At 45.9% G+C, this 12,887-nt stretch overlaps 1 protein-coding gene across 3 annotated transcripts; it reads right to left on the reverse strand.

Annotated features, from left to right (window-relative positions):
- Positions 1 to 1,699: 1,699 nt before the first annotated feature.
- On the reverse strand, positions 1,700 to 4,889 carry TCF21 (transcription factor 21). 3 transcript variants are annotated; one of them, XM_083858198.1, is made up of 3 exons: positions 4,422 to 4,889; positions 3,423 to 3,875; positions 1,700 to 1,832 (listed from the first exon to the last, which is right to left on the reverse strand). In XM_083858198.1, exons 2-3 carry the CDS (start codon positions 3,870 to 3,872, stop codon positions 1,743 to 1,745), a joined length of 540 nt encoding a protein of 179 aa, XP_083714324.1. In that variant the 5' UTR covers positions 3,873 to 3,875; positions 4,422 to 4,889; the 3' UTR covers positions 1,700 to 1,742. The 3 variants fall into 3 exon arrangements, with proteins under 3 accessions (XP_083714324.1, XP_083714323.1, XP_083714325.1); XM_083858197.1 differs by having other exon boundaries at positions 4,240 to 4,889; XM_083858199.1 differs by having other exon boundaries at positions 3,423 to 3,852; positions 4,240 to 4,887.
- Positions 4,890 to 12,887: the final 7,998 nt, after the last annotated feature.

Genomic DNA, 12,887 nt, shown 5'->3' on the forward strand with positions numbered 1-12,887 from the left:
GTTTGCTGTATCAGTCACCTGTGCTCAGCTTAAGGCCGTGGGGCCTCTGTTCTGTCTCCCTTTAACAGACCAGCAATTCCCACTGAATTTCCCAGTGCCTTGGGCAAAGAAATCAGCAAATCAGCCTGTTCAGCTGCGGTAACCGCAGCCGCTCGTCGTCTCTTCAGCGTCTGTCCTGGGTCTGTGGCCACAAAGTCAGTCGAGCCCCTGTGTGTAAGATTGCATCCCACCTGGCGCAGTCCCGTCCACAACATGAAGTTGCTCATGGTTAGGCCAGGCACAAGAGGTCTGCTCTTAATTGTGCGGCGTGGAGATAAAGCTGCGCAAAAGTGAAATTAAACAGCTCTCCCCTTCACAGCCATTAGGATGATACAGCAGGTCCTGGCCCTTTTCATAATGAGGGCCGAGATGTTTGCACAGCCCTCTGTTCACAGCGAGCTGCTTTAATTAAACCTAACCTAGCCCACGCATGAACCCGGCTGGTGAATTTGGGTCACTTGGAGGACGCGCCACCTCGTCCAGTTATCTCGGGGGAAAGTGGGGGATGAGAATGAACACGATCCAGGCTGCACGGGTGCCCGGGGCAGCTCAACACGGGCCTGCGGGGGATACCCGGGGAAGGGAAGGGAGCCCCGGGAGGGTCTGTGGGCCCCGCTCTGCCTGTGACCGAGCCCCGGGCCCCGCAACCAGCGGGGACGGAGGGCTTGGGCCGGGAGACGGCCCTGCAGCCCCTGCTGCCCCTCTCCTGCTTTCGGCGAGAAAGTACCCAGGTATCAAACGGAACCGAGGGATGGTATTGAAAGAGCAAGTGAGGCGGAAATTTAAAGCCCCTCTGCTAATAATAACAGTATAAATAACCGAAGACATCTTGTAAACAGTGCGGTCATAACCCTGAAACATTAAACAGCGCGGTGGGATCTGGCGCATCAGCTGCCGGCGGCCGCTGCCGGTGCAGGGGGAGCGCCCCGCACTCCTGTTTATCTCAGCCTCATCTCCCGCGGGCGCGCTGATCGATAGACAGGAGATGTTTAAGTTAAAAATTCCCGGCGCTGAGGACCGACTGTAGTTCATCAATAGATCTCTGCTCCCGTGGCCGCGGAGCGGAGCGGGCGCCGGGCTGCGGGCTCGGGCCGGGCTCCCCCTCCCCCAGGGGTTCTCTCCAGGGCTTTAGCTCCGGACAACAGACCCCCTGTGCCCGCAGCGGGATCCCAGCCGCTTCGTGCAGCGGCGGAGGCTCAGTCCTTCCCCGCCGAGCCCCAGAGTCTCAAACCAACACTTAACACCGCTCCGTGTTCAGTAGAAAGGAAGGTTTATTCACAGAAATAGAGCAGAATCTGCTTGAAGAAAATATATCTATATATCTTTTAGAGTGAATTACTTCATAGAGATGACTGTCAAAGTCAGTTTTTCTAGGCATCTACATATTTCACAGGTCTCAGACAAAAGATACGCGCGGGGTAGGTTTTGTTTGATCTCTGTCTTTTCTCTAGTAGCTCTTGAACCAGCAAGGCTGTGGTTGCAGGACACTCGACTGTACACGCATTTAATAAAGTTAAATAGAGTCAGGATCTCTCGGGGTGGACGGAGTCTTTGCTAGGGCACATTTGTTCTCCTCTGCGCCGGGAGAGCGGCTCTCCCCGTGGCTGTGGCCGGGCCCGGGGCCGGGCGGGTCCCTGCCCGCCCCTCCGCCCTCTCCACGGCCGCGCCGGGCCGGGCTGGGCGCTGCTGGCCCGGCCGGGGGCTCAGGATGCCGTCGGGCCGCACAAGCGGTTTGTGTTCACCACTTCTTTCAGGTCACTCTCGGGTTTGCCGGCTACCATAAAAGGCCAGGTCTGTAGCCAGGAAAAGACACGAGTGGGAAGGGGGTTACATATGGAGAAATGCACATCGCAACGCTCGTATCGCCAGCGGGTCCGGCCCGGGAGCGTCCGGGGGGACCGAGCGCGGCGTTCTCCACCTGAGTGCACTCCGGGCAGCGCTCAGCGGGGCTCAGGCTGGAGCAGTTGCCGCTGGCTCCGGCCAGGACCCTTTTGCCTTTCTCCGGCGGCTGATGCCGCTTCCCCTCACAGCCCCGGCGGTCCCCACCGGGCGTCCTCGGGGCGGCGAAGCCCGTCTGATACGCGGCAGAAAGGAGGGAGAAAGGAGCCGCCTGGCTCCGGAACATTCACATAGCCCCGGCAGAATCGCACCCCGCCGCAGCCGCGCCTCCCCCCGCCTTTGGCCGGGACCCGCGTGGGGACCCCGAGCCTCAGGAGCTGCTCGGAGCCACGGCCGCTCTCCCTGCCCTCCCGCCGCTCGGGGACAATGTTTTGCTGTGCCTCTGTGCGGAAGAGGAGGGAGGTTATATCTGTATTAGGTGCTGGTTTTGTTTTATTTTTTTCTTCTTTTTTTTTTTTTTTTTTTTTTTTTTTTTTTTTTTTTTTTTTTTTTTTTTCCCCTATGTTGTTGCACTGAGGGTTTTGTTTTTAATCAAAAATTATCTCTCAGGCCCTTAGCAGCTGACACAGCGGGTAATGTACTTCCCCCCAGAGTCCAGAGCTCTAAAGGCAGAGCCTGACCTCAGTGAAATGTCCCCAGCTCCCCTCTGTGATCCCTTTATGAGTCAGGGTCTGCACGTGTGGGCAGTGTAAAGGCTGTGTGTCTAAAAAGAGCCCAGGCAGATCGTGCTTGCCCCAAGTTTACATCATTTGTACATATTTTTAGAGCTGGAAACTGGATATTTCTGTCGGCCGGGTATGGTCAGGAGATCCAGGGCTGCTCAGGAAAACTTTATGTGGTGGGAGCAGCAGGAGGGACACCACACAGCCCAGGGAGAAGCATTGTGGAGTGTGCCTGGGGCAGACACCTCCTCTGGGGAGTCTGCACTGGTATTTATTTCTCCTGTGTCAGTTTAAAGGATAGGAGAAATGTCCTGGATGCAGCAAAACTGAGCAGTTGAGCACAGAACCCCAAGGGTCCTGCCTTTAAAAAGCTAGGGCTTGGAGACAGTATTGTGTCAAGAAATATTAGGGTAGAGACACAGGATAAGAATAAATCGTGGGTCCTTCCTCAAACACACCCTTTTTTACCCAAATTCCTATACCTGTCCACTTGCAGGTAGAAAGCTGCCAACAACCTTCTGTGGTTTCTCAATCGTTTCTGGGGCAGTAAAGTGTAAAGCCTGCCCCTGCTTATTTGTGGCCAGCATGGCTGCCTGTCTCCTGGAAGGAGCAGCAGAAGGGGCCTAGGAGGCTTGGTACAGGAGAGCAGGGTAGCAGGAGCCTGTCTCTTTGTACAACGCTGCTTTCCACCCCACTGGCACCAGGCTCTCTGTGAGAAGCACAGCGAAGTTTTGTCCCTGCACAAGCCCCATGCCAGCTCCTCGCCCACCTCTCCCCATGCACACGCACGAACCGCCTGTCCCCCGGCGGACTCTGACTTACCAAGTTGACTGGGTGGATGTAGCCGTTCTCATACTTGTCATTGGCCAGGATCTGCCTCAGGTGAGCAATGTAGCTGGAGGCCAACCTCAAGGTGTCCAGTTTGGAAAGTTTGGTGTCTGGGGGCACCCAGGGTAGGGTGGTCTTAAGCCTGGAGAATGCTTTGCTAAGGACCCTCATCCTCGCCCTTTCCCTGGCGTTGGCAGCATTTCTCTGTACCTGCTTTCCCTCCTGGCTCACTCCATTTAAAGGGCTCTTCTTGGGGGGAGCTTTTTTCCTCTTGCCCGAGGCCCCTCTCCCCTTCTGAGGGGAGCCATTCTCGCCATTGGATCCCTCCTCGTTGCTCTCGGTGGACGCCCCAAACTCTTTGTTGGTATCCATTTTCAGGCCATCGCACTCCAGCATCTCCACCTCCTGCAGGTCTTCCACATCACTGAGGGACCCAGTGGACATGGTCTGGAAGATGCCAAACGACCAGCAGGAAAGGGGGGGAGGGGGGGAAGAAGGGCAGCTCCTCAAATCTATTTCAAGGCGGCGTAGGAGAGAAGGGGCGCCAGTATTTTCCTCCCCTTCCCTCCCCGCCCAGGACTAAGGCACAATACCAGTCCAGAGAGGATCCCCGCCCTCCCGCCCCCCAACCCCGCTTTGCCTGTGTTTGAGGGAGGGAGTGAGATTGTGTGAGAGAGGGAGAGAGAGAGGGAGAGAGAAAGCCGAGGAATTTAGTGAGGACACTAGTAATTTATCTGGGGGATAAGAGAGGCGGATCCAGCCCAGGGGAGGGGCCCTGCCCACTGAGCACACCACATCCCCAATCACAGACCTTTGCACAAGACAGGGAATGAGGTATCCCAGCAAGCCTTTGCCGAGAGCTCTGAACTGGGATTCAAATCTTCACAACTGGACTAAAACAACTCACTTTCTCTCCCCTCGCTCTTTCTATCCTCCCCATTCCTCCTCCTCCTCCTTCTCCTCCTTCTCTTCTCCTTCCCCACTTCCCTTTACCGCCCAGGGTTGCTCTCCCCCTCTCTGCCTCCTAGATGACCCAGGCAGCTGGTGTCATGATTCTTGATGAAAGCCAAAGTGGGTCACGAGCAGAGAGAGCAGCAGATCCACCAGCCAAGCCTTCCAGGGAGCTTTGTAATGCGTGCCGTCGAAATGCTGTCCTGTAACCTAATCTGGGGGAGATTTGTGGATGATTATATTTGCGAACGCATCCTGTCCAGCTAATAGCATATTCCAGGAAGGGAGTGCTCCGCTGCCTGGCCAGCAGTGTGGACCTTGCCGTCACAGCCCAGGGGCTGGAGGCAGGAGGATCTGACTTCTTCCAGCCTTCCGGGGTGACGTCCGACAAGTCCCGGTCCCTCTCGGTCTTTGAGTCCTCCCAGCTGTGAATGCCGCAGAAGCTTCCTGGTCCATAGGTGTGCCAAGTGGCCAAGATCCCAGCAGTGTGAGCCCCACTGAGCTGAGGGAGAGTTCTGTTCTGCTGGGGAGGGTCTGTGCCGCTGTGGACAGGGTGGCAAGGGTTTGCATGAAATGAAGAAAATGGGAGGGGGCAGTTTTTGGGTGGTAGGGTTCCTACAGAAAAGAAACCTTTACTTGTTGCGCAGAGCAGATGTCAGCTGTTCGTTCCACTGTACCCATGGACTGTTTTGTCTGCTGATTTGTGCATGCTCAAAAGTTGGGGGCTTTGCCTGAATAAAGAAGCAAGATAAGGGATAAGGCCCCTCCTGTGTGTGGGAGAGGTGGGACTGAGGGCATTAGGCTGGGCTCTGCAACCCCTGAAGCCACACATTCCCAGTGGTTTCACCACAAGTGTGAGTGAGCGAGTTGCTGCATAGTTTGAATGAACAGACTTATTCTGCCATTACCAACTTATGCACATATGTATTCAGTCTCAGCAGAGCAGGCTTTTGAAAGCAGTTAACCTTGTGCTATCACTTCTTCCCCTCCATGTTAAATAGTCTAAATTCACATTTGGAGCCCGAAGAGGCCAGTGGATCAGGAACTTGCTCCCATAGCTCCTTCTCTACTCACAGTTTTCCTGAAACCTCCTAAGTTGTCCCACAGTCTGGGTTTTAAACAAAGGGGACTAATGAACTGCACACAGGGACTGCTCTTATTGCAGGAGCAATTCCATTTTTTCAGCTGCTTATCTGAGGATTCACGTAGCTCCAGAAAAAAATGTGCAGCCTCAGATGTCACCAGTGGCTTCGTAGTTAATCCAAAGTCATTGGAGCCACAGGAAAAGTCTCTTGCTGATCTGTATAAGCATCACATAAGGTTTTCTGAATACACTAAAAAAAAAAACCAGCAAAAACTGTGGAGGGCCAAGCTGGTGTGTCTGCCGAGTGCTATGTATTGTCTGCAGATTGAATTTTCAGTAGGAGGCAGAGTGTCATTTTTGATAGCCAGCAAGGAAGTCTTGCCTATCTCTCGATCCATCTTTCTTCCTTGGCTCATGTAAGCCAGAAGAAAAAACAGTAGATCTAAACTTTAAACCACCTCTTTATCATTTGTCTGGAAGATAACACCTTCCCACTCACAATAGGATAAGTACATTAAGATATCGTATCTCCAAGGCCTGGGCTCTTGGGAATTCACTAACTTCTAAATCCATGTTGTGTTAACTGTGCCTTGTTTGTGTTTTCTCTGTATATAACCTAAACTAAACAGATTATCAGCATATCAGTCCTAATTAATGAGTCACTTTTTTTAAAAATAACATTGCTATTGCAAATCTAAAATATTAATAATCACCAGTGTGGAGATTTATGAGTCTCCTTATTTTCGAGGCCTGATTGTTGTTTGTGCAGGTGGAGATTTAAATGGCCATATCCATTGCAGAGATTTATAGTCCAAGTGATTGATGTCACAATTGAGCTAAAAGACTCTTACTGGAGCAAGGATGACAGAAAAGCAAGTTGAAGTTGCTTGTGTCTCTAAGCATGAATGACCAGACAGTACAAAATTCCACCAAAATTTCAGCATCAGGAATTCCCAGAAGGCAAAACAACTAAAACAATATATATTCATAGCCGTGCCATCACCTTTTTAAACTTTATATTAGTACTTTCTAAAGTTTTGTTGTAAAAAACAGAAGGAACAATCTGGTTTTTAAAAAATGCCTATAGTATGCTGCTACATATGCAATCTGAATATCAAGATATGCATACATGTGTGCTATGAGCCTTTAGAATTTCCACACATTTGTAGTTTTTACTTCTTTACATTTTTAAATATTCAGAGTCATTAAAATTGATTTAATAAAAGTCACAGACATTTGAAGAGACACATGGCACATTTTTGTATTCGCTTTGCAGAGATTACTGCATGTATGAGATGTATACTCACATAAATATTATACATATGTGTATATTATACATAGAGTATAATATACTTTGAGTTCTGTATGCATGCAAACTGTTATACACTCTTAACACATTTATTCCTTATTCCCTCTCCAAAGGGGCACAGCATGGGCAGACTTAAAAAACTAAATGTCTTCTAATCTACTTCCTTATTTGTTTGTTACGTGACTTGAACCTCTGCTTTTTCAATCTTCCTGCTCCTTATGTCTCACCTGGCAAGCCCAGGGCTTGGACCCCTAATCTGAATCCAAGTTTCAATCCTTTTTCCCTCACCTTTTACCCAGTCCTCCTGACTTTCTGAACAGCACCTGATTTGGAGTAGAGACTAACAGGATGTAAATCAACCCAGCCCTGTGGAAAGGGTAAAACTGGGGTGGCTGCAGCCACACAAGATAATGGTGGAACCACTTACTTCTCCAGCTAGATGACTGGTACTACAGACTGGCCACTGGGTTAATAACTGGCTGGGAAAGACAGATGGAGCTAAAGTCCTTTTGGCCTTTCCAGTGCATTTGTGTTTTCATTCATGTTTTAAAAAGGAATTTGAAATGCTGGCATGAGAACATCAGTGCAAATCTGTGGATTTACCCTGTAGATTACTTTCTCCTCTGCAGTGCTCTGGTTATGCAGAACCATGTATCTCTCACTTACTCCTAAGTAATAGACCCCCTGAAGCCATTTAGGACATGCTGGGGGTGCTGGGAATGGAGATTCGGGATGCCTGGTCTGAAGGGTGTCAGATGAGGGACACATCTCACACAGGCTTATGCTGGTCTGTGGCAGGTTATGAATTTCCCTCTGGAAAAGAAGTCCCATTTTTTATGCCTCCAGTCTTACCTTTCTTGTGCAGGAGTAACATGATAATTTAAGAACAGCTTTAGGACTTGAGACCAAGTTTTCTGAAAGTATTTCATGGTTTTGCATGATACAGCTTGGTTTATTTTCCGATTTCCTGTGTCATTTATCAAGGCACAATATTTTCACTACATATTAAACCATCACCCCAAAAGAAACTCAGATCACCCAGAGCTGAGGAAAACATAATCTGTTGCTGTTTTAGAAATTATTTGCCCAAGTATAATACAGGTATATTCTTTGGAGAATAACCAAGGAAGTCACCCACAGGCAGCCAGCTGATCATGAATCGTGTTCAGTCAGGTTTGAGAATAATAGTAAGAAAAGGACAACTGCATTTGTGTTTTCAAGTTGCCACTTAAAAAAAATTCAGGCTGCATTGATATTTCTCCTGGTTACTCTTGATCTCACCCAGAAGTCAAGTGAAATGGTAGAAGGACTTTAGAACCATACTTTAGCATACCTTAAGTAAAATAATGCCATTATATAATATATACAAATAATTAACACTAATAGTATTAATAACATAAGATATTGTAGGGTGTGGACTGTGTTGGGGAAATTGATCATGTTTGTAACAGTGGAGCTTATGGGAAGGGTCATTTCCAGTGCTGTTTGTATGTTTCTGGTCATAGTTTAATTTGAAAGGTAAAAGACATTGTGAAGAATAACATAAAACAATACACTAGGAAAAAAAATAATGTTAGTGCCAAGAGGCAACAAGAGGCACATACATATATATATATATATATATATATCTGACATCAGCATCACTGTCCCTCCCCAAGAAGTCCCAATCTCTTCCTTCAGAGCCCTGAAAAATCAGTTTCTTGAGAAACTCTTTTCTGGAATAGTTTATTGTGAGGAAAAAAAAACCCTACCCAACAATATTTCCTTCCATGTTCATTTTAAACTGAAGGGTTTGTGGATACCTAGAATGAAAAAAAATTCAGTCTTATTGATTAGAAAATTTAAAATGGAACAAGCTGCAGTTCAAAGAAAATTTATGTAGAAAATTATGCAGGAGCCATAATTCTATTTCATGTGATTTTTTAAAACCTTGAAATATCACAAACCCATTGAAACTCTGGGAAGTGGAGTTCAAGAAAAATTTTTTCAGTGCATATTGAAAAAAAATTTTGTGAAACTCAAAATATCTAATTCCAGATTTAATATTTTAATCTTTTTTGTCACATTGATGACAAAATCTGTGACAAATGTAAGTAGCACTTTTGTTTACCACAGGGAGTACCTGTACGTGTAATAACTGGATGACTTTTACCTCCCAGCCTTCTGCTACCTGGTACCTTTTCCTTCAGTGGCTCCACAAAAATCAGCAGGACTGCTCACAGGGTAAACCAGCCTATACAAACAAGAATAGCAAAAACTGCCTCTACAGAAGCAAAGCCATGATTAAATATCCTAATGTCTAAGAGAGATGCCTACAACAAGGTCAATGTCTTAATCAGGAGTTAAGACAAGTCTTAATCATCAATTCATCAAATCCTGATGTGACTCATATCCCCCTCTCATTCCAGATCTATGGTGAGGGCTTTGGGTCTGCTGCTGTGTTAAGCAATGTCTTTCTGTGATTTGGAACCTGTGTACACCAGAAACAAGAAGCATATAAGATATAGAAGTTATTGAAGCAAAAACAAGACAACTAATCCTGGACATGAGTGCTCAGCTCAAGCTTTCAGTGAACTATTCATAGATGTACTAGTGAATCTCCTTTGGCAGGATGCTTGCATGAGGCAAACCTGGGAGAAATTACCTCTGTTGGTCAGAGGACAGGACTAGTAATGCCAAGGTCATGGGTTTGATCCCTGTATGGGCCATTCACTGAAGAGCTGGACTTGATGATCCTTGGGGGTCCCTTCCAACTCAGAATATTCTTTGAAACCTAAGTGGCTGTGTCATTTTTGTTTTATTATTTATTCCTACACAAATTTATTTCTATATTATTTTTCCTCACAGACAGTGAGGAGAGGTATCCTCTTCCATCTCCACTGCAGACACCACTACTAGGTATTGCTTCCAGAATGCATCTCTGAAATATTTTTACATTGAAAACTGCAGACTCTTTTATGAAGGGGTCAAAAGAGAAATATGCAGAAAAGCCAATATATCTTGTGTAAAATAGTCATTGAAGGATTAAAATACAGACATAACTGCCTTGTTTTGAATATCTCTTTCTGTGATGTTTCTTTATTGGCTAATCCTTTGCATTTTTGGGACTTTAGGACATGAAATTTGTCGATAAGAAATAAGTTTTCTTTGCCTTCCAGTATTTAGCACATTGGATCAAGTTTTGGAAAATAAAAGATTTTTTTTCAGAGGGAAGTTTGGGAAAGAAGAACACTTTGTAGGGGAGTGGCAGGAAGAATGTCAGCTATTCTGGTAAGATTTTATTACTCACATGGTTTATGGCATGATGTGTGCATGCGTAGACACAGATTTTCTGAAATTCTTATTCACTTAAAGTGCTCACAGTTTCTGAAAGTCAGATTCCCACAGCATCTATCATTAAACACAGTAGGTTGGGCTATGTTCTCTGTTCCCATCCAAGTGAAACATCACATTCTGGAACCCACTCTTTGTGGGCTGTTTTACTCTATTAGAGATTGAGTTGGCCACAGTTTGTGCTGCTGGACTCCCTTGAGCTCCATTTGTCACAGGGGCATTGCATTTTATCATAGGTGGCCACATTAAGCCTTTAAAAACACAGGCTGAACTGCAGTGACATAGCTGCAAAAATATTTTGGCTAAAAATACTGATATAATAAAGCAGCAAACTGGTGATACTCAGCTCTCCACGTGTGTGATCATGCATAGGGGTTCAACCAACTCAGTAGTCAGCTGAAGAGTGTATGCATTGTGGATGAGTCTGAAATGGGACTCCTAGCTGGCAAGACAAAGGAGAAAGCAGATTACACATCCTACTCAAGTGACATAGAAAGACCACAGTCACTATGCATTTCTTTTGAATCTGACAGGCCTTATACATGCCTCACAAACTGTGACTCTTGGAGCTCCTGGAACATCCCCAAAGTGGGGTCATGGCACTTTGCCACAGTGCAGTCCTCTGATTTTATGGTGCATATCGTAGTTCATAATACATATAGAAAATGGTGTTGTTTTAGAAAGTGGTATTGCAAAAGCACATAATAAAAGTCTATTTAAGTAATTTGGAGGGAAAAAAATAGTTTTGACAATGAACCAGGGATAGTGTACAAAGACCGTAAACATGTGTTGCAGTGGAGTCCCACAAGGCTGAGAAAGAACCAAAGAACTGGAAGTACAGAAGTGAGGGAAGAAAAGGCCTCAAGTACAGACTGTGAAGGTAGGCTGGCTCTCTTTCTCTTCCCTGCTTTTCCTTTTTTCTTTTGTGTGTACAGATCTGGGGTGATGCTCAGATCCCTAGTATGCAGTTCTTAACTGGGTGTGTGAGTAACCCAGAAGGAAAGCTGGTTAAAGGACAAAAACAGAGCGAATGAGTCATCAGACCTTCTGTTAGCCAGGTCCAGGACACTTCTGCAGTTCAGTAAGGGAAAATACAAAACAACGTCTGAGAGCTTCTCTGAGTCTATCCACAGCAGAAAAGGCAAGTTTTTTAAAACTGCCAGGAAGTTAATGCATCTATTCCAAGGGATTAAAGCAGCCTTGTTTTTTTCAGAAAGAATAGAATGGGACTCAGATATGTATTTGCTAATGTTTTAAAATCAGATGGGATGATGGTTGAGGCTAGTATGGAGAGGTGTTAGCCAGAACCTGCTGATTTTAAACAGTAAGGAAGGATTTTGATGCCTTATTTCAATCTCCATATCATTTCAGCTTGTTCCACCCTGAACAATAGACCTCTGTTTGCCAAATTTTGCACCAAAATAAGGCAGGTCTCTCTTTCTCATGCAGGCTTTTTGGATTACACAGCAAATTTAGCAGATATCACATATAATTCCATTTAACACATACCAAAATTTGTTGGCAGAATTATTTTGATGTGCATTCTGTAAGGCCTGAACAAAGATGTACTTGTGATCACTAGGAGCTGGGTTGACTGAAATTTCCACAGAGCAGAAAAGATGTGGAGCATTGCACCCAAACTTTTCTCTTAATACTGTGAATGAATTCCTCAAAAACGTTTTCCATGTATGCACAACCCTCACTGGGGAGCTGCTCAGCCAGTCTGAGCACAGGGCCTTTAAGGGGAGTCAGTGCAAACTTCCATAGGGTGCCAATGCACACTGTGTGTCTGGGGCCAGCTTGGGCTCTCTAGGGTAAGAGTTGTGTTTTGTCCTGAAGAGCTAGTAGTTCCAGGGAAAGCCTCTGTGTGAACTGCCTGGTGCAGCACCCATAGCAATACAACAAATCATCTTTCTATTTCTCTTCTTCCCATGCCCTGACTCACTGTAGTCTTTCGTCTCTCCTTGCCAGTGTGTAGCCAGAGCCCTTTTTGAGGTGCAAGCCCTGGATTGTTCCTGCATTTCTAAGTGTTGGTGGAATAGGTCTTACAGCTAATGGCTCAGTATATCTATAATATATATAACACAATCTTGCTTCTACAATTTATGGTGTAAATTAACCAAGTGCAAACTGGGCTAATTTAAAAGAGACAAACTCTTCTTTGATTAAGACTCTAGCCAGAGACCTGGCATATGTGCATTGATTTTCTCCTGTGTTACAGGCTTTCTAAATGTCCACAGAAGTGGGATCCTTTCTGCTCCAATCTCTCAGTGGTAAAACAGGGATGAGAACACTTCCCTGCCCTACAGAAACATTATGAGGGGCTTAGGCACTATGGTAATGGACACAGAGGGTAGCTAAGATAAATAACCTGATAGATGCAAGAAAATGATTGATGTTAGAATACTACAAATATGTTGAAAGCCTAAAATATCTTTGTGATGTCTCCTCATTTCTTGAAATGCCAATTAACATTTTTCACTCAGATACCTGATGTTTACATTGGCGCATTTTTATGTTCACATGTCTTACAAAATGGATACTTGCCTGACTTTGATTTTAGATGAAAGCACTCATCTCTCAACCTCATAGTAATTCTGAAAGATAGAAAAGTTGCTTTCATAGGAAGAAAAACAATGAGTTTTGATCCTGCTGGTGATAAGTGACAAGCCAGGAGTTTAATAAACAGACCAGGAGTACCATCATTGGTAACACTATAGCACAAGTAGCAAATCACCATTGACTAAATTACTCCAAAGTCCCCAAGCTCTCTGTGAAGAAA

This window comes from Zosterops lateralis (assembly GCF_965231275.1).
Source record: "Zosterops lateralis genome assembly, chromosome: 3".
Taxonomy (NCBI): Eukaryota; Metazoa; Chordata; class Aves; order Passeriformes; family Zosteropidae; genus Zosterops; species Zosterops lateralis.